Here is a 21,558-nt window from a genome sequence, read left to right on the forward strand (position 1 = left end):
TAAGGTCAACAGCTCAATAAGAAGCACTTTTCTTTACAATGTAACCTGCTGTGCTGTAATAATGTGTGTGTTTCTGCTCATGCTATGTGACACGTTATGGTGATATCATTAAATTTTTATCCTAATGCAGATCAGTCCACTGAGACCACAAAGACCAAAGAGCCAAGTTATCAATGTCATTGCAAGTGAAAGACGTTTTTCTGTCTCTCCATCACCTCCAGCTTCTCAGTCAACACCACCTCCGATCACTCCAAGGACCAAACTTTCTTTTAGTTTACAGTCCAGTAAGTTTTTTTAATGAAACTTTGTTTTCCTAAAATATTTTGTGTAGAGTGAATTACATTACAGCTCCTTTACTCTGAAATATTTTGGGATCAACTGAACCACTTAGATCAGATCAACAAGAGGATAATCCAATGTGTGCATTCATATCATGGGGCATAAATGCATTTTGGGGAGTTAACAGAGATAAGGTTGTGCATGCTATATTATTACAGACAGTGATTTCTGTGACCTGATCACTTGGTCGTGTTTAAGCTTTTTATACATGTTTCAATATAAGAATTAATTTAAATTAATAGGAATATTATTAACTAATTATCTCTTGTGACTGTATTTGTCACATTTCTTTAGAAATTTGATGTAAAAAGTTTAGTGACTGGAGTTTGTTACTTTCATTTAATACCATCTTCTCTTCTCCTACCTCTATATACACAGGAAAAATACCACTTTTTTTAAAACCAACAACCTCCCCCCTCCCCCCCCACACACACACACGCGGCAATTTATAAGTGTTACAATAAAATATTTCATCAACATCTGTTCCCAAAGTTCTCACCAGCATGCTCTGAGTTCTCTCTGTGAGTCTTACTGCCATTAACCATAAAATGTAGCTGGCTGATACATGCTATAAGAGGAATTTACTCCTTAGGCCTATGCTGTGGCACACCTTTTGTGTTTGTCAAGTGAAAAAACTATTTTTGATTTTTACTAAAACAAGAAAAAATGCTTCAAGAAATAAGTTCCTTGCTCCTTTTCTAAAAAATGTTGTTTTATAAGTGCCCAAAGATTCATGCTGTGCTGGCTGCTGTAGGGTACAAAGTTTGAAGGAATAGTCTCCAGCTACTGTAGTTAGTACCTGAGATGGACTTTTCTTTGGTGTGCAGTAGATGCAAGCCAGAGAATAACTTGTCTTTTCCCTGCATTTGTCAGTGAATTCTTCTGTAAACTTTGATACATTGGCTTCAACTTTCAAGAACTCCTTTTGTATAATTGAATGGAGTATAACACCCATTTTGAATACAAAACTGGCTTCCCCACATTGCCTTGCAAAGTTTCCAGTTGTTGACACTTAGCTAAAAGTATCACTGGGCACTGAACTAGTAAGTCATTTTTTATGCATATGCATAACTTTTAAAACAATTAGCAAGAATTACAGATCTGGCAAGTTCATGTTTGCTTTATTTATTTCCTTTGATATTTCAAAGTACTTTATTTTTAGATAAGCCAAACTTATTGGAAAGAACGTTGACATGTAGTAAATTTATAAATCATAATCAGGGACTTCTTTATTCCACATAACTGTAGCAACAGAATTCACTCTGTGTAGCAGAAGTGTGGTATAGAATCTTAGTTCTTGCGGGGGAAAGGGAGGCTTGTTTGTTTTGTATTTTTAAATTGTTTCTAGACTTCCAGGTTGGAAAGAACCTCAAAAAGGTAAACCAAGTGTAAATATTTGGAGTGTTGCCTTTCTGAGTTTCCAGATAGCCTGAAACAATAATTCTGATAGGTATAAAGTGCCCCATTAATTTTCAACTCTGAAATCCAAAAATGAATCTAGCATATTGAAAACTGAAAATATGGAAAGAACATTACATAATCTGAAGTAAATATCACAGGGGCAACTGTGCTAATTGTATTATTCATTTTTATATAATAAAAAAATCTTCATTTTAAAAATTTATCTGAAGCTATCACATAATTTTGAGAATTTTTCTGCCAGAGTGCTGCAGACTCTAGGACCTTGCTGCATAATTTAGGTCCAGCTTGCTACAGAGTACACAGAGCCTTGACCTTAATCATTCAAAGAATTATAGCTCTAACATTTTTAAAGAATTCCAGGATAATAGATAATTTCTGTGAAGCAAGATGGCTAAAAAGAGTTAATCTTATATTGAGCAAGAAGAATAGTGCTTGTTCTTGACTGTCTAGGAGGATGGAAAGTACAATTTGATAATCTGCTCCACGGAATCAAAGAAGGTAAAGATGAAAAAGACTTAAGTCATGTAGTTGATCCCTGCCAGTTGAGAATTGTTTCCAATGGCATATAGTCAATAAAGTTAAGGGATATACAGATAACACTGGATGATTGTCATCTCTGATAAATGCCCTGCACAATCTTAGCAAAAAGAAATTATTAGACTTATCTACACTTAAATGTTCAGAAATCAAGATGAATTCAGGCTTTTGGGTGCCAAAAGGAGGTTGGTATGGGGTGCGTTGTCTTCAAGATATCACAAATAGACATGCAATAGTGGGGCAAAGAGATCCTCCCCAAATCATAGCGGCAAAATTATGTGGTTTTGTTTAAATAACATTTTGCTGCAGTAAGGTGACTTTTGGACATACTTGTGACTGGCCATTCAGGCCAGATACTTATTTTATAGTATGTTAATGGTCTGCTAAGTGAAGTGCTGGACTTGATCCATGGCTAAATTTGAACATTGATTTTAAATGAAAAATTGAATGTGTAACAAATACTGTATATATTAAAGTCAGTCTCTTCACTTTGGGATGTATCCTGCTCCTTCTCTGTAAATGTGCAATGCTATCTGGCAATGGAACTGCTGGGTCCAGGCTTTGGGAAAGCTAGGGAGACAGAGTTGTTTGGAAAGAGGAGCAGGGATGTGGCTGGAAGAAAATTGACTATTATGCAGGTCCTGCCATGGTTGGAGGCCACTAGGAATTATCAAGGCTATTCCAGCCATTAGAATGAAATAGCCTCCACAGGTCATGTCCTCTGCCACTCCTTTATCTGGGAAAAAGATTCATTTTCTACCTTCCTCATGGATCTCCCCAGTGCCTATCTGAGATTCACAGGCTGAGTATGGGGAAGTAGATTTGACACTACAGAAAGAGAGCCCAGTCTTCTCGTACTCTTAGCAAATACACTAATATGTTTTACCAAAAATTCCTATATAAATGCCTTTGACCAGAAATAAAAATTAAATGAATTAGGAATTTGAAATACAATTTAGCTACTAAAAATGTAAACATCAAAGGCATCTATTTTTCTTAGGGTTATATGTGTTGTCACCGGTTGCCCTCAGTGGCCCGGTTGCTGGGGTCCTCCCTCAGGCTCTGTCTCCGGGGGAGGCCACAGCGCCTTCCTATACCAGGGGAAACAGTTCGCTTTCAGGGAGCAAGCAGTCAATTGGTCTAACCCTTAGGCAGGGTGAGCAAGCAGTTTAGCGCTCTGGTCCTCAGGCAGGGCGAGCGGGCAAATAGTCAGTAGTGGGTTTGCTTTCTGGAGCAGAAAGGAGCAGGAGCTCTCTTCGGGGTGGCTAGGAAAGAGGAGAGGGGAGGGGGACGCAGGCTCACCCATCTCCACTGCGTCCCAGCCCAGGGCCCTAGCAGTGACAAAAGCGGTTGCCACTGTGTCAGCGGGGCTCCCGCTGCAACACACTGACTAGGCCTCAGACTCAGCCACAAGCTATGGCTGTCCCTGGGCTATTTTCTCCCCGCTGGCCCCAGTACCTGTGACCTCAGTATCATGGGGGTATTCCGTCTGGGGTTGGTCCGTCAGTCCCGCCTCATCCGCAGGGAGCTCCTCTTCGAGGGGCAGCTCCTGTAGGTCATTTGGCGCAGGGAGGGGCTCGGCTTCCAGCAGCTCCTCCAGGTCTGTTCCCAACTCAGAGCTCGGCAGCCGGCAGCTCCTCCAGGTCCTGTCCGGCCTCGGGGGGTATCCTCCACCTGGGTTGCTCCGGGGTCTCGGCCCAGTCCCTCTGGCCGGGTTGCCTGGTCCAGCTTCGGGAAGGCCCTCCCCAATCTCCGGGGCCAGGGTTGGTCGGCAGCTCTGCTCCGGCCTCTGCCGGCAGGGCAGCACATCTGTCTCCAGCAGCAGTCTCTCCCTGACTGAGCTCTGGGGCCGGGCTTTTATACCGCCCCTTCCTGTGGAGGCTCCACCCCACTGCTGCTGATTGGCCCGGCCGGGCGGTCCTATCGCGGCCCGGTTCCCTTGTTGCTGGGCAGACCTAGCTGCTGGGCCTGATTGGGTCCATTCAGGCTGCTCGCGCCCTCCCTTGGGCTCTGTCTCCGGGGGAGGCCACAGCGCCTTCCTACAGTGTGCTCTATTTACTCAAAAGTTTCATTTTCTAATCAAAGTACATTTGGTATTTAATTGAAAATTTGATAGGTTTGCTTACCTTTAAGATTTAGCTCTTCTATGACAGCACTGAAATTATAAACCAATGCTATTATTATGTTAATCTAAGTAAAAATATGTGTGTGCTTCATTAAGCAAAGTGTTTCTTAAACCTTAATTGTGTGAATATGTTAGTTTTGCCTCCCTAATTCAGGAATTCCAGTTGTGTACATTTACATTTTACCAGTAAAATTCTGCTCTCAGTTACAATGGTTGCGTTCTCTTGTAGTCACTGGAATTTCACCATTCTGACATCAAAATTTTGACCCTTCATCTTCTTGGTAGCTTTTAGTAGTTTATCCACAATAGCATATACGTATTTAATATGTACTACTATACATTTAATATATGCAATGGAAATGTTCAGTATGCTTATATTTCTCTAATAAAGAGGCATAAATCTCCCACTTTAAGATGTTTATTTAGACATAATAAAATACTATTTAACTCTCTTTGGAATGACATGAAGAAATGTGAAGGCTTTTAAATGTTCCTCTCAAAAACTACAGTTAAGGTCAAACCAAAAAATAACATGTCAATTTTGCTGGCAAGTTAAATATAGAAGAACATCAACCAAAGAAAAAACAGACACTTACCAAAACTGCATACACACAGAAATCTTGCTTCTGCCAAATGTTCCGTTACATCACTGTGGAAGTATCATTTTATTTAATTTATTACTATTTTATTGTATTAACTGTTGTTGTTAAGAAGACACATGGGGGAGCACAAATGTTATGGTACTTGGTTTTTAACATGAAGAGACAATCTTTCCCATCCAGAGCTTTAATCTCTAAATAGACACACAAGACCAACCACCTTGGGCAAACTGAGAAGCCTGTTTGTAGCATTGTTTTATTTTTTTTTTTGTAATGAGTGGGTAATGCTATATTCTGATGATGTATTTACGTATGTGTGGGCTTTGTAGAAGAAGTGAGGGTTTTTGAGGGGTTTGTAAGAAGAGATGGTGGGCACCTGTTACTTTAGAATGCAGGAGGGAGTTCCAAGTGTAGGGAACAGAATGAAAGGAAGGATGAGAATGAGAGAAAAGGAAATAATGGGAGAAGTGAGGCAGGATTCATTGAGGAAGAAGTAGTCAGAAATGAGAACAGTGAAGCAGGCAGCCATAGAATTCCTCAGGTCCTTGAAGGAGATGACAAGTTTCAAGTTGAGGCAGAGTTGAAGAGGCCATTGGAAGAATTTGAAAGTGATGGATGAGGAATATTCTTTTAGCTGATGTAGTCTGAATGGACTAAATAGAGATGAAATGACAAAGAGATTTCAGTGATAAATCAATACAACTGTCTTGGTGCTAAAGTTGTACTAGTGAAGAAAATAGTAAGGTATGTCAGATGGGAAAACCATAAAAGATATATAAGATATTGCCAGATATTCTGCATTAAAAAAGAATCAGTGAAAACAAATCCTCCACCTACTCAAAAAATGTAAAAAGAAATGTCAGCCTCTAAGTGAAAACCGTTTCCCCAATTTACAAACAAAATGACATATTATAATAAGGGCCTTATCAGCCCTCTTTTCTCTGTCAAAGTTCTCACTTAAACCAGTGGAAGATTTGCCTGTGGAAGAATGGCTGAATATGTTTCTTGGGGTGAAATTTACCCTTGTGAGGAGGACCAATACAAGACCTATACACCACTTAGCCCTTCAAAACAAGGCTTAAATGGAAGTTAAGTAGTGCATAGACCTAGTTCTGGTCTTCTTCACTGGGGTAAATTTCACCCTGTTAATGATTGTTCCTTACTCTCAGAATAAATTTTAAAAAAAATCTGTTGTACATTCTCTTGGTTTATAATGTTAGTTATTTAAACAACCGACTCTTTGTTTAATATAATTATGGTGCTCTGGATTTTGGAACTTTTCAATAAAGAATTTTGATTCATTATGGATTTCTTTAATGCATTTAATTTTTAAAAGTCTAATTTTCTAAAAGTAGAAAAATAAATAAAGTTTTCCTTTGTTATATTCTCTGTACACCTTGGACAACTACATCACATTTTCAATTCTGTACAAGGCATAGATGCAGAGGTTACAGATGAGAAAAATTTATTTGTTTTAAGTGATCTGTGAATATCAGCAAGTGAAATCTGAGACAAGTGACAATGTTGTACAATTTCCTTTTTTATTGAACAGAGAGACCCTGTCAGTGTCGATACAGACTATACACCTAAAAGTTGACCTACCCTGACACAAAGACCCTTACTTTCATGATTCTAGCAGTTTCTTTTTTTTTAATTTAAAAGCCATTATTCCATGAACAGCAAATAATTATACAGTCTATGAAATGAAGAGTGAGCAAATGGATGCATGGGCACTATCTCTATCATAGTATTAATGCCTGAAGGAACACTCTGCATCTTAAGATTGATTTGAATGATCCAGAGACTTAAAGAAATGTTCATTTTTACAGATCTGGAGCTGAATGGAATGTCTAGTTTGGAGATGCCAGACATTCCTCCTCCTCTGCCTCTCAAAGGTAGCATGGCAGATTATGGAAATCTCATGGAAAATCAAGAATTGATTAGCCCTACAACACCTCCCACTGTGCATCAAAGGGTAAGTCTCAGAGGTACAAATGATTTTCTGAGGTCTTATTTGCAACATTATATTAGCCAAGAACCTGAAGTTCTAGATAATGCTGACAGTGGATATTTAAGCAGATCCAAATGATTTCTACTGCTACAGAATAGTGTCTTAATCAGGGCATGAAGGAATGTGGTGGCTCATTCTAAAAGACTTATAAGTAAAGTTAGATTAATTCTGGAGGAGAAAACTAAATATAAAGCAAAATACCGCTAGCTATATTGACAAGGGAACTTAAAAGTCACAGGATATAGTCTTAGCAACAAATTAGTTTTACTCTTCCAATTCTATTTCAGTAGAGGAAATAAAGTATGTATCTGACACCTTTACATTTTTGAGTTCTATGTCATTTCCTACAGGCAAACCGTTGCCCCTGAAAGGAGCAGATTCCTGAAACATTTCTCATTGTGAACAAATTTTTTCAGATTCAGGCAGGGGTAGATACTTTTTCAACTTTCTTATTTCCCTAAAGCCATTAGACTATTGTGCAGCTATTAAAAATAATTTGATTTAAAAAAAAATCCTCAGCACTTTTGGAGAAGACTATCAATTGGGCTTTGAAATGTGTAACTTTTTAGAATAAAGTTATACAGTCATATGCAGGATGTTTCCCTGTGCAATGATAATTTTTCAGTTGCATATCAGAGATATGCACAAATTTGTCTGAATTAACAAAATTATTCTGAAATGTATCCTTCAAATAATTTGTATTTAAAAAATGTCAACAGAAACTTGATCAAGTTTGGAAGAAAAATTAGGTTGAAATTTCCCCATTTTTATAGGTGAAGAATATGATTTGCAGAGACAGTAGAGGCCACATTTTTCAGAGCAGCTGGAGTTGTAAATACTCAGCAGTTCTGAAAATTAGGCCCTGAGTGACTTGCCAAAGGTCGTGCAGGAAGTCTGTGGTAATTCTGGAAATAGAACCCAGATTCCATAAATTCTTGTCTTGTGCCTCAACTGCCAGGCTAATTTAATATAATCATCAATTCTGTAGACAACTGCGAGGGAATTTATTCAAGAACTCAGAAACAGGAAAGAAACATGCCATAATAGCTAAAGCATAGGTCTGAGAGTCAGAAGATACAGGTTCTGTTCTCAGGCTTTGCCACTGACTTGCTGAGTGATCTTGGACAACTCACTTAACTTTTGTGCCTCAGTTTCTTCATTTTTAAAATGGGACTAATAATACCATGCTTCATTGGGAGTTTGTGAGGTTTTTACACATTTTTTACTGTCCTCCAGAATATTTTCTCTCTTTTAGTCTAAGATGATAAAATGTCCAGTTTCTGAGGGAGCTCAGGATTTGAACACCTTTAAAAGTTAATCAAAAATAAATTCTAAATCCTTAGATAATAAACTTCTGAAATTTTATGAGACAACTTTTGAGTGTTTGGCTCTTCATCTACACTTCATAAACTCTTCAAGAGCAGAGAATCTGAGTGAATGAGTAGTGACAAAGTCTGCAAGGTAGATCTGAAAACAGATCTGACACAAAATTGAAGGGATTATATTTTGTATAATTTAAGAAAGGCTTACAATTTTATAGCAATCATTGCATTTATTTCACTTTGTACTTGGACCCCAGTGAGATTATCAAAAGCAAAATATGAAAACTGGTGGTGGGCATGAAAAAGATCAATCAGGTATGCTCTTATAACTGTTCAGACTGAACCCCCACAATGTACGGTTACAGGCTATAGTATTTCATAAATGAAATAACTAACATTCTTGATTATCTGTCTAGTAAACTGACTAGTTTTAAATTATCTATCCTTAACAATAAGGAAAAAACCATTAAAAAGTTCTCTATATAATCTTATCTCAATTGCCTTTAAAATGATATCATAGAATGGAAAAGATCTCACTGTGTTAGAATTGAATACATGGCTCAATACTGTTTGCCTTGAAGTCAGATATGAAAAAGCTTCAGTGAACAGAAAATGGTACATTGACAAATGTATCAAGAAATAGTCATATAGTTCTGAGTACTTTGGGTCTAACTGCTACCAATAATGATTTGTGATGCTTGAGATTTTCATTATTTTATGTTTAGATTATTTGGAATCCATTGTTAACCTACCTTACTTAAGGCTTTTTATCCCAATAATCTTCTAACTATAATGTTTTGATTGTTATCTTGTTCATTGTCATTTTTAAAATGTTAACTATTATATCCATACACACACACACACACATACTCATTCTTGCATTGTGTGATTTGTTCTTCAAAAAATTCTTAATAATATACATGAACATGAAAAAGAATCCTAGGACTCTTGCAAGGATTATTACTACATCAAGACATTCCTGTAGGCTTTTGTGCTTCTTCACAGGTTCATGTACATCTTCGCATACAAAATCAACGGCCTACTTAGCATGCACTGTCAAAAAGGAAACTCAAAGAAAAAAGACAAAGGAGTATTTACATTCATAAATATTGGCTGTAACACTTAGTATTCACAGGATAATAATTTTGATGAGAAGATTTCCATCAATCCAGCAGCAGATACAAAACTTGACAAAGTGTGTGGCAAAGAAGGAAGTGGCATATAATAAAAGAACGAGAATAAACTTAGTTAATGATGATAGTAACATTTATTTTGACTTTTTGAGATTCTGGTGCATCAGTAACATTCAGAGTGGAATCTGTTTATATCTTAATTGAATATAGTGAAAATCTGTTTACAGTGAAGTAGTCCAGAGATTTTTTTTAATGAATTACAGTGCATATGTTGCATTGCAGATTATCTAACTCCTCTTATGTTAAAGTCTGTACATGAAAGAAAACAACTATAAGAAGGTTTCATTGTGTGATGTTCTCATTTACCTGTAGAAAACCAGGTGAGATTCAGCTGGAAGCATAATTAAGTATCAGGGGCATATCCTCAGTTGATATAGGTTGTGATAGCTCCATTGAAGTCAATAAAGCTATGACAATTTACATCAGCTGAATATCTGACCCTAGGGAGTTCATTTTAATCTGTAAAGCCCTAGCTGGCCTGCACTAGCCTACGTGAACGATTCTCTTTCTCTGTGTGATACACTGCAGAGGCCCTGATGCTACATCCCCCTCAACAGAATGGGCTGCCAGCAGCCCAATCTTCATAATAGCCCTGCAATTATGGAATGTACCTCTGCCATTGACCTGAAATAGCTCAGAATAGCTGACTTTCAGGGCATGCCACAGGGTCTATTTGTTTCATCTGGCCTTTGAAAAGAACTAGGGGAAAGTGAAATATTATCTGTCTCACGTGCTCATTCCTTGTGTATGGCAAAGTAATGCTTGCCTCCAATTTCAGTGCCATCTGTACCACAGGCTTCCTTGCAGTGAAGGACCTTCTGTATTTCTCTCTGCAAGATTCTTATCCTACATCGTCTGGCGCTGACTACATTAGCCTTGACTGCATTGGCAACATTAACGTCATTTACTACCATTGCACACTTGGTTTTCCTGCATCTTCCATGCAGTCCTCAACAGCAGCTCCAGTCTTCTGCCTTCCAACCACCTCACCTGCTCTCATCTTAGGATACCACCAAGTATTGACAGTGCCTGAACCTCCACTAACACCAATTGAAACTGCTCTTCCATTCACTGAAGAGAGTTACATCATCTTCTCTACAGACTCTGACCACAACAGACCTATGTTTCCTCCAAGGTCTTTCAGGTCTCTATACACATCATACTGACCATGGACACTCTGACCATAGAGCAAAAATAGTATCCTTACAAAGCAGCTCCAGTATGGTACCCACCCCCATGGGCAGTACAAAGGTTAGACTACCTTCCTGGGTCTTACTGGGCATCTTGGACTGTGCCAAGAGCATCTAGACCTGCATCAGAATCTCAGTCTAAGAGGAGGTCACTTTCTCCTATACCAGCCTCATCCATTTATATATGACAGCACGCTAGGTTTCACCTCAGTATATCTTCCAAGCAGGCATTCTCTGGATATGCTGATTTGCATACTTCCATGAGTGCTTCAATCCCTGGATTGGTGGTTGGATCTTCTGAACACGTGCAAGAGGGTTCCTTTTCTGCTGGAACCAATTATGACTCTTGTAACAGGCATGTCCACCAAAGATTGGAGGCTTATCTGGGTCAACTTCAGGCTTAAGCACTTTGGACTCCTCAGGAGATTTCACTCTATATAAATGTGCTAGAGCTTTGAGTTATTCATCGGGCCTGAGATCCACCATCCGGGATCGAGTGGTTCAAGTTCTTACAGACAATACTATAGCTATGTTTTAACTGAACAGACAGAGAGGTGCAAGTCATATCAGTTGTGCCAGGAAGTGATCCATTTGTGAAGCTTTTGTATAAAAAACAATATCTCACCAAAAAGCCTTTTACCTTCCAGGAGTGAGGAACACTACAGTGGATTTCTTCAGTAGGAACTTCATAGACCATCTGAGTAGTCAATAAGAAAAAACATTCTGCACCCGATCTTCCAACTATGGGAATACCTGATAACAGACCTCTTTGCAACCAACCTGATTGACAAATTTAAGAGATTCTGCTCCAGATCAGGTCACAGCCTGGGTTCCATGACAAATGTCTTTCTCCTTTCATGATCAAGAAATCTGCTGTATGTATTCCCCCCAGTCCATTTCATTCATTCAGAAAGCTAAAAGAGGGGAAGACAGGCTTACTCTTTGTAACACTGCCTGGCGAAGACAGTATTGGTTCATGGACCTAAATCAATTCTCCATTAGGCTACCCATTATTTTACCCTTGGTCAAGGATTTCCTGTCTGAAGACCAAGGCATGTCTCTACATTCCAACCCATAGTCTCTCCATTTCATAGACACAAACCTCACATTCCTGTCTGAGCAATGAAGAGACACTCTGCTCCTGTGATGTCCAGCCCATTTTGGTGAACAGCAGAAAGGATTCCTCTAAAGCCACATACATAGTAAAATGGAAAATGTTTTCGGTCTGGGTGGAATCTCACCATTTATCTCCAGATTATACAGAGATTAGACATGTACTTGATTACCCACTGCATGTGAAATCCTCTGGTCTCTCTGTCAGTTAAGTGAGAGTCCACCTAGCATCCTTTCTGCAGTACACCCTTCATTAGATGTGTTTTCTATCTTTTTGCATCCCTTGATTTCCAGATTTTTAAAGGGACTTTTTAACATGTGCCTTCCTGTGTCCAATCCGTTACCTTCATGGGACCTGAATTTAGTACTGTCCTCCTTGATTGGTCTCCCTTTTAAAACTTTGATGACGACACCTTTGCTGCTGTTGTCAGTTAAAACAGAATTGTTAATAGTGATTGTCTCCATGAGGAGAGTCTCAGAGCTTCAAGCAATTTGTGACAAGAGGCATTGCTAACTTTTTCTCAAAGACAAGGTCTGTTTTAGGGCATGCCCTAAATGTATGCCTAAAGTGGTATCAGCATTGCACATCAATGAGACTGTTCACCCTCCCAGTATTCTTTCCAAAACCTCATTCTGCGAAGGCTAAAGAAAAGCCTCAATCCTTGGATGCTCACAGGGCTTTGGCATTTTATTTGGACCACACAAACTCTTTCAGATCCTCTCCCAGACTCTGTAACATATGCGGAAAGGATCAAATGACAACCAGCCCAGCATATTTCAACTTGGATTTCAGACTTCCTCAAGCTTTGCTACAATCTTGCTAAGGTCTCTCCTTCACCAAAGATAATGGCTCATTCTACCAGGGCTCACTCCCCCTCACCACCTTTTTGAGCAACATTCCTAAATTGGACATTTGCAAAATAGCAATGTGGATATCTGTACATATGTTTTGCGGACACTATACTGTCACTCAAGTTTTCCAAGATAATGCCAACTTCATCAAGTCCATGTTGCAATCTCAGTGTTGAATCAAAATAATTCAAAGTTCCACCACCTCTTAGGAAACTGCTGGTGGAATGTATATGTGCACAATCACTCAAAGGGAAAAAAATGATCTGTATAGTAACTATTGTCCTTCAAGATGTATTATGCACTTTCTATGACCACCCCACCTTCCCCACTACTTCGAGTGTTAGCTTTTGGTGGCATGAAGGAACAGAGAGGGAAGCAGCACATGAGGCTCAATACACGAGGGTAATGAAGGCAAATGCTGGCAAAAGTGTCCAAGTTGAGTGCCTTGGGGCACGTACACCTGCAGTGGAGTGTATATGTGTATAATGCATCTCAAAGAACAATAACTGTGTAGGTAAGTAACCATTTTTGTGTGTTTTTACCTAGTTGAGACAAAATAATCTTATGAATGACTACCATCACTGGCCATAAGTACTACCATCACTGGCAAAATTGGCACTATACAGTATTTTAAACATAACAGACTTACAAACATTCAGCCAAATATTCAACTGGTATAAATTGGTGTAGCTCAGCTGAAATCAATGGAGCTATATAAACTTATACCAACTGAAGATTTAGCACATTGTCACATTTTTATTATGTACCCTTAAGAATTTTTGCCATGAGTCATTTGTCCCTATAGATAAATAACAAACATGCTACTATTTATAGATTGCATGACTTAGTTCCACTTGTGACGGGTTCATGTCACTCACCATTGGACCGGCGCCTCCTGCTGGTCATCTGAGGATTAGCTCCAGGCCAACGCCCGTGTCCACGGTCTGCGCCTGTAGCCCTTCTTGCAGCTGTCAGGAGCTGCAGCATCCTCTTTGTGACTCAGCCCTCCAGCCGAGCCACCAGTCTATGTTCCCCACTTCCGGGGGAGATTTGGTTCCTCAGGAGTCCAGCCATTTTCCCTAGTGGCTACTGTAGCATTTTGTCCGCCACTTCCTCGGTGCCTGTAGCAACTTGTTCTGCCTCTTCCCTAGTGGGGAGTGACCCGGGCCCACCCACTACTCCAGGTCCCGGCCCAGAAACCATGTGCATCCTGCTGCTCCTCAAATTCCTCTCCCTGCTATTATCTCCATGGGCGTGTTCCCCCAGCCCTTGCACCGTCTTCACGTGTCCTCTGGGCCTGCTACTACCCACTCTCAGCAGCCAGCCAGGAGCTCCTCTAGCTTCTGCCATCCACCCAATAGTCCCTGCCAACAATAGCTCTGTCTCAGGTGCTGCAGGCCTCTCAACCTGTGAGAGAGATAGCCTTCCCTCCTTGAGCTCCAGGCAGTGGATGCTGTGCTGTGCCCTGCTGCTCCTTTTATATGGGCCTGCTGGGCCTTGATTGGCTGTTCCTCCCAGCCCCTCTCCTATTGGCGGTGTCCCACGCAGTCTCCTGAGGGCTGCTTTTAACTCCTTAAGTACCAGTGTGAGGCAGACACCCCATCATATCACTGTAAAAATAATAGTAAAAGAAGAGAATGAAATTTAGACAAGAGTGCTGGAAAATGGTTGCACAACACCACGTAGCTTATGGCCTGATTACTTTTCATTCACATAATTTATGGTTTACCAAGTTAAATCAGTTAATTCTGAAAAGTGAAGTATCCTGATTAGATCTTAGAAGCTAACCATAGATCTTGCTATTCAACTCCAATAAAATAAGAGTACAGGAACTCGTCTCTTTTATGGTGCCATGGGGTTTCATTGTAGAACTCAGTTTGTTTGTGTGTTGTACGCTGCTTTCTGAATGACAAAGACCCTTCATCCATCATATTTTTCTTTCTATAGATTAAGAAAGAAAATATTTTTTGTCTTTTTAATTCTTATTTTCTGTGTGTACACTGTTCTGTGTCCCATTTCTACAAGAGAGTGAGGTGAAAAGGAGAGATTTTAAATTTGATTACTTCTTTTTGTAAAGGAGAAAACCAAACAAATGGAAGCAATTTAATATTTGAAATGGAAAGGACAAAATGCTTGTATTTTGCAGATGTGCCTTTTTATAAGGTTCCCATTTCCCCTGAGGTACACGTCAGTCAGGGAATCTGCCTAAAATAGGTTCTAATGTGCACTGGTAGACTCTGTCTTTTATTTCAGAAAGAAAAGCAATCTCCAAGAATTGAAGAACCCACTATATTACTACTGAAACATAAACGTGAACTCTGTAGAGCACCTTTAATTAAATGTAAATGAAAGGGAAATTTAATTTTGTATTTCAGAAATGTTCTAAATGGAACTGTTTTGAGTACCGGTGATATCAATTTTGTGAGTTTATTGATCATTTTCCCAATTTGATATTGAGTATGAATGCCATCATTCATATTGTAGCTGAATAGAAGAAAAGGCTGGTAAGCTCATGGAATGATGGTCAAATTTGGTTTTGTACCAATTCACATTGGCTGTTAAGCTTTGTCTGGCTGATTTCTCAATAGTGCTGCTTGGCTATCATTAAATGTTCTATTAATATATTCAGTGGTAACTTATATAAATGAAGGAGTGCTAAATTTAGCCCAAGTTATAATGGAATTTGTAAATTTAATTATATTAATTATCCACCTATCTCTGTTATTTCTTTTCTGCCTAATTTACTTGCAGAATGGGAGCACTCACATAATATGCTTGTTGTTTATGACTAATATACTTAGCCCATCCTCACTGTGTTTTCAGTGTATGCTCTTCTCTATTAGGTCTTCAGATCTATTTTATGATAATTGATCATTTGATTTCTATGAGTGATGATAATACAAAAAACCCATTGGTTTGATTAAAGCCTTTGATCTGTTAAATTGCCAATTACTGCCAGTTTAAAGTGAATATAATTCAAAATGGCTCTTTTTAAGTTATGTGATCAATAAAGTTAAAGTAGTTTTGCTTAATGATAAATATGAAGTTAAAATGCCTGTGAGGAAAATATACTAAGGAATATTAAGTCACTTTTTTGTGATGTTCCGTAAAGATTTTCAGAAAGGATATACAGTTTATTTTGTTAGTAGGAAACTAAAATCTTTTGGTTTGGATTTATTTATTTATTTTTAATGTTTTACTCATGATCTGCAGCTTCTGTATCTGGTCTGAGCTATTAAGTGTTCACTTCATATCTGTAGAGTAATGGGCCAAAATTTTCAAAATTCGATGCCTAAAGTCAGGTTCATAAATCCGTATTTAAATACTTAAATAGACTTGCCCTGTTTTTCAAAAGTGCTGAGATCTGCAGATCCCAATGGAATTTGGGAATGCTAAATCCTTCTAATAATAAAACCACTTTTATTCACGTGTGTAGGTATGGATTCAGGAGCCTAACTTTAGAAACCCACATTCAAAAATTTTGGCCAGATATGAATGAATAAATTTAAAGCTTCAGATCATCAGATGATGGAAATTGAAAATTACTAGCATAACATTAAAAAAAATCCCAATTTAAAAAAAATAGTTTCACATTTAACCAAAATAAAATTCTAATTTTACCTATCTATTTTTCAAATTAAATAGTATGTCGATTTGATCTTCTGATACAAAAGTCACCGAGAACTGAATTTCATTGTAAATCAGGAGCAAATTGCACATAGTTTGTGAGACAGAGCAACATCCATTTTCAATGTTTATCTGAGCATTATTTTTATTCATCATGTAACTAATGCAGCAATGCCATTTATTGAATAAAAGCTTTACATAGTAATCTGGCTATTCCCTGAAATGACATATTGTAAATTTTAATTAGACTGTGGATATGAAATTCCTCATTGCGGGATATACTTAATCAGGTCTTGGAAGAATAGACTCATCACTATTGAGTAGGCACCTTTATATGGTAAGTGTGGAGCCTAAACTATCAATCTCTGTAAGAAAAAATCTGAAATTTCTAACCTTTATGACTGCAGATATAACCTTACAAATAGGAACTCATGCAGTGTTATCTTTCCTAATCTGCAGACACAACTCCACTTTTTGTTTGCTGCTGTTCGTAGCTTTCCCATCCAGCAGCAGATTAAAATTATCAGTTATGATCAATTTCACAGTTGCTATCAGAACTCTGTAGGCAACAGCAAAGCTGACAAGAAACACGTCATATTCACTCTGCAGATGGTTGGATAAGGACCCAAAGATAGACATTGTGGAAGAGGGAGAGTAGCAGAGGCCACCTGCCTCCAAGAGTCTGTAGTTCTTTTCATATAAGAGTATGTATGGGGAGAAATGCCATCCAACCCTTTTGCTGCAGCTAGGAGGCTTGGGTAGGACTACAGCAATGAACACGTCATCATCATCCCCACCACTAAATAGCTGAAAGAGAGAGAGAGAGAAGTCCTCTCCTCCAGCAGCCAGAAAGAGATGAGGAGGCTTCAAATTTGACACCTACCAGGCAGAGACTGATATGAAAGACATTTCTCTTGAGTTCAGATCCAAGAACAGTGTGCCAGCCACAATCCAACATCCTTCCTAGCTTGTGTAGGGAGCTGGATTTCGCACCAGGCCATTCATTGTTTCTGGGTCTCAGCCAGTATGTAGACCCTCCTTTATCTTTTGTATCTGCCTATGGCTAATAGATGCCTCCTAAGTACTTCAAGCCCTGTGTTTAACTGTTTGCTGCTGTCTTAAAATGTAGCCATGAAATAGGCCTTAAATTACCTCAAAGGTATTTTAATACTTTTCCTCTACTCTCTGACATTTCTGCTGGCTCTCAGTAAGTAAATGGAATGTTTCAATATGAGCAAACATATCAAGCATAGAACTAATGCTGCCCCAAATGAATGGAGGGAATTGTGTGAAATGTCAGGGAGTCATCCAGAACCACTAGGTTTTTGTGTCACAACATTGGGCTTCCTTTCCAATGATGTAATTTCACATGGTCTATCCATGATGTTCCCATAAAAGCACGAATGTGTAACTATGATTTAGAAATAATGTTCTGCCTTCCAAGATGCCAATAAAAACAAGATGTTATTTACAATGAATTCTAGTAAGGAAAACAATCTGTAAACGGTGCAGTGTGAAGTAGAAATGAAACACCAAAATCAAGATTCCAGGTACAGTATAAGTATGTGCAATAAAAGGCTAAGCTATTTCAAACTCTTGAATTGTTCCCATGGCAGTGATCAGGAAACTTGGCAAACTCACAGTTTGTATTGTAATTTAAAGTAATAGTATGTGGCTAATATTTTTATAACCTTTTGTTTGGAAGTGTGTCTGATAGCAATCTAATAAAGTATAACAAGAATGGGTTAAGAAAAAGGGGGGAGGGGCATATAAAATGAGTGTAAATGGCAAAAGGAATATGAAATTGCTGAGAAACCAAAAAACAAAGGTGGGTTTTATCTTCACCAGCAGGGGAAGGATATTATGAACTAAAAAGCAATACTTAATAGGTGTAACACTGCAGTATAACTTCCAATGCAGTGATGGAAAAGCTGCAATGATTTCAACAGCCAAAATGCTGTTGAAATCCAGCCTGAAAACAGTGTATGAATAAGCCTTCAATGTCCTTGTATTTTTTCAGCACTATGGATTTTTGTCATCATACCTATAGCTTGAATTTTATGAAAATAAATCATTTGACCTGCATGACCAATTGGAATACTTGCTTGTATTTATTTGCCCTTCCCTTCACCTGTGAAGCAAATGACAGCCCTGTTACCTTGTTGTATGATTTCCTATAATGTAGGGGGATAATTTTTGTAATGTTTTTCATCTACCTATTTTGAGTAATGCTGAAGATTACCAAATATCTGATGGTAAGGTGAAAGCTATTTATAATCTATTTAATCTATTGCTTTTTCTTTTTTAGCATGATGCCTTTTCTAAAACTATAAAATATGAAAACAAAAAAAGAGATGAGAAATAAAGCTTTTTAAACCATGTAGTGTTTAGGGGCAAGACTGATTAGTGTAGGCTGATAGTCAATATGATACAAAGTATAGGGATATAAAATGTTACAAGTTCTTTTGGTAGAATTTTTCTGAAATATTGAGATAGTTAAAAACTCTTGAGAAATTTGTCATTGACAGCAGTAAAATTAGATTGTAAATGAATATCCAGAAACAAAGCTGTTTCAAACAAATTTTGAGAGGAAGTTTTCAGGAATGAAACAGATAAAGATTCACTCCTCTATCTGTCGACGTAGTATATAAAATCATACCTGAACAACCAGCTCAAAATCAGTTCATCAGTAACGTGTTCTATTCAAAATTCATTTTTTCCAGCACCTGCCACCTCCATTACCCAGCAAAACTCCACCGCCTCCCCCTCCAAAGACTACTCGAAAGCAAACATCTGTTGACTCTGGGATTGTCCAGTGAAAACGAAAGTATTTCTCCAAAGATAAAGCTGTAATATTTCATTTCCCTAAATATTTTAAGGTATATGATGGTTACCTCATTCAGGCCTGCAGTGTTTAACATTTAGTGCAATGATTCTAACTCTGAAAGGAACTCATTTGTAACAGTAAATCAGGTTTCAAAACAGATCATGCCACAGGATTAAAGCTGTCACAGGATAATGGTCTCCCCTTGCTTGGGAGGAACCTGCGACCTATTTTCAAAACAAGGGGGCATTTGTCAGCTAACAATATACTATACCCTATTCCAGAAAATGTTGCTTTGTCATACTGAACTACTTAGCAGAAAATATAAATGGATACTGGTGTGTAAAAAGGACAGTTGGGCACCATGGGCCTGATCCCAACATCTGTGGAAGTCAACGAGAATACTCTCATTGATTTCAGTAGGCATTGGATTGGGCCTAATAACAGTACTAAGAATCTGCATTATAATAGCTTCAAATAACAAACGTGTTCAGTGCATCAAACATTCAGAAACCTGATTATTCCAGTAAAGTAGTTTTTACATTTTTCGGTGTTATAAATAAGCTGGTTTCTGGTGTGCTTTTTTAAAACTTCATTAGTGGTTGGCTGCTCCTCCTATCTGATACAATTTTAAATTACGATAACTTTTTAGCTACTGAACAGGCACTAATTTATAGGAAAAGAAACCAATTATACAAATATGGGACCTGATGTGGTTCTAGAACTGAATGATTGAATATAAAAATGGGAAGAGCTTTTTTTAATGTGTAATATTTTAGGTGGATTAGGATAAATTGAATGTTATCTTTTTTGTCCCTGTGTCATCATTCTGTACAGAAGTTTGTATATATGATGGTTCTTTATTTTTTGCTGTCTACTTTTCATGTAATAACAATTAATGTATCTGCAAATGATTCCTTACATGTTTTTAGTTTTAACTGCTGAAAGCGTATAAATAGTTAACTTTTTCCCCCCCAAAAAATTGACATCTGAAAATATTGAACAATGATAAGGGAAAAGAAAAGGAAACTAACCTTTTATTCCTCGGTATTTTTATTGCCCTTACACTATGTTTTTTATTATCTACAGTTTTTATAATCATATAGTAGATTGTTTTAAATACATCACTGACTCTAAAAATAAAGGATTATTTTAAAAAAAGTTTGTCTAAGAAAATAAATATATTTACTTTGTATATTTTTTCATCTTTTTTACAGAAGTGTAATTAATTTCAGGAGCTGCTTTATTAAATGTCTCTACTTTTAATTTTCTGAAACAGATTTATAACAAGAATCATTTGAAACTGCCTCTGATAAATCCTACATTCCTTACCCTATTATTTTATAGTAGTTACATAACTTGTTCATGATGCATATATGTAGTGTTGAAATAAATAAGAATATCGACACTATGAGGGTGCATCTTTTATATGCAGTCTGCATCGGGATTGACAGCCTATTTCAATATTAATCGCATTGTTGTATAAACAGCACATAAAATAGCTTAGTTTTAGGTGGAGTTTTAATGATTACTTGGTGCCAACCAGATAAAAATAAAAGGCAGAGAAATAACTTCTGGAGCAATAAAGCAACAACTTCATTAAAATACAGGTAGTCCTTGTCACTCTAACAGCTCGACTGGTCAGATAAATATGCTAATTATTTTGCCCTTAAGCACCATGTAGCTTTGGATCACAACCAAATACTTTCTATCACAAGAGAGTAAGAAGTTTTATATCAGCCACCTGACCATAACTTCTCCATAGAACTCAACTTCTTATTTGCAAGTTACGAGCTGTTCTCAAATTCCAGTTCACTTTTTTTTATTAATATGACCTTTGATTCAAGGGATTGAAGCAGAAAACGATTCCAGGCTACAAATCAATCAGAAAAGTATTTTTGTGGATAATGAAGAATTTCAATGGCAGTGTGGTTTGCAGAAGGAGAGTTTTGAATTTAAGATTTTTTTTTTGTGTGTCACTGCTCTTGTTTTAAGTAACTGTGCTCAAGTTTCCTATATTTCATTGTGTGAGGTAGTTTTTCTAGTAATTTTAATTCCACTTCATTTCAGTTAAGAACTGGCCTCAGAGGGCCAAATTTTTATCTGGGCCTTAACAGAGTCTCTGCTTGTGCACACATGAAATTGCATGCACACACATGAGTGCTTTTTGCAGGGAGAAACATTTGCACTTGCCCTTTGAAAATTCTGTGTTAGAACTGGGTCCTGCAAGACTGTTTAGGACAAGTAAAATTTGCAGTCACACATGAATCTTGCAGTGCAAATTCCAACACTTGCACATGTACATATATTTGTACACACAGTTTTGCAGACAGATTTTTCAGATGAAGCCTGAAAATCAGCTTTTTGATTCACTTCCAGGCCCAGATTGCTCACTGTGTTTATT

General features: G+C 37.8%; 1 protein-coding gene across 3 annotated transcripts in view; it reads left to right on the top strand.

Annotated features, from left to right (window-relative positions):
• The window catches only part of DOCK1 (dedicator of cytokinesis 1), a 525,973-nt gene extending 505,189 nt beyond the window's left edge, over positions 1-20,784 (top strand). For all 3 annotated transcript variants that reach the window (XM_067533435.1, XM_067533436.1, XM_067533437.1), the window contains exons 50-52: positions 131-284; positions 6,852-6,997; positions 19,054-20,784. In XM_067533435.1, coding sequence (XP_067389536.1) covers positions 131-284; positions 6,852-6,997; positions 19,054-19,149 — 396 coding nt within the window. In that variant the 3' untranslated portion in view covers positions 19,150-20,784. The remainder of the gene's footprint in view (positions 1-130; positions 285-6,851; positions 6,998-19,053) is intronic.
• The last annotated feature ends 774 nt before the right edge of the window (positions 20,785-21,558 follow it).

This window comes from Emydura macquarii, unplaced genomic scaffold (genome assembly GCF_026122565.2).
Source record: "Emydura macquarii macquarii isolate MOO-44397 ecotype Brisbane River unplaced genomic scaffold, CSIRO-AGI_Emac_v2 contig_3343, whole genome shotgun sequence".
Classification (NCBI taxonomy): Eukaryota; Metazoa; Chordata; order Testudines; family Chelidae; genus Emydura; species Emydura macquarii.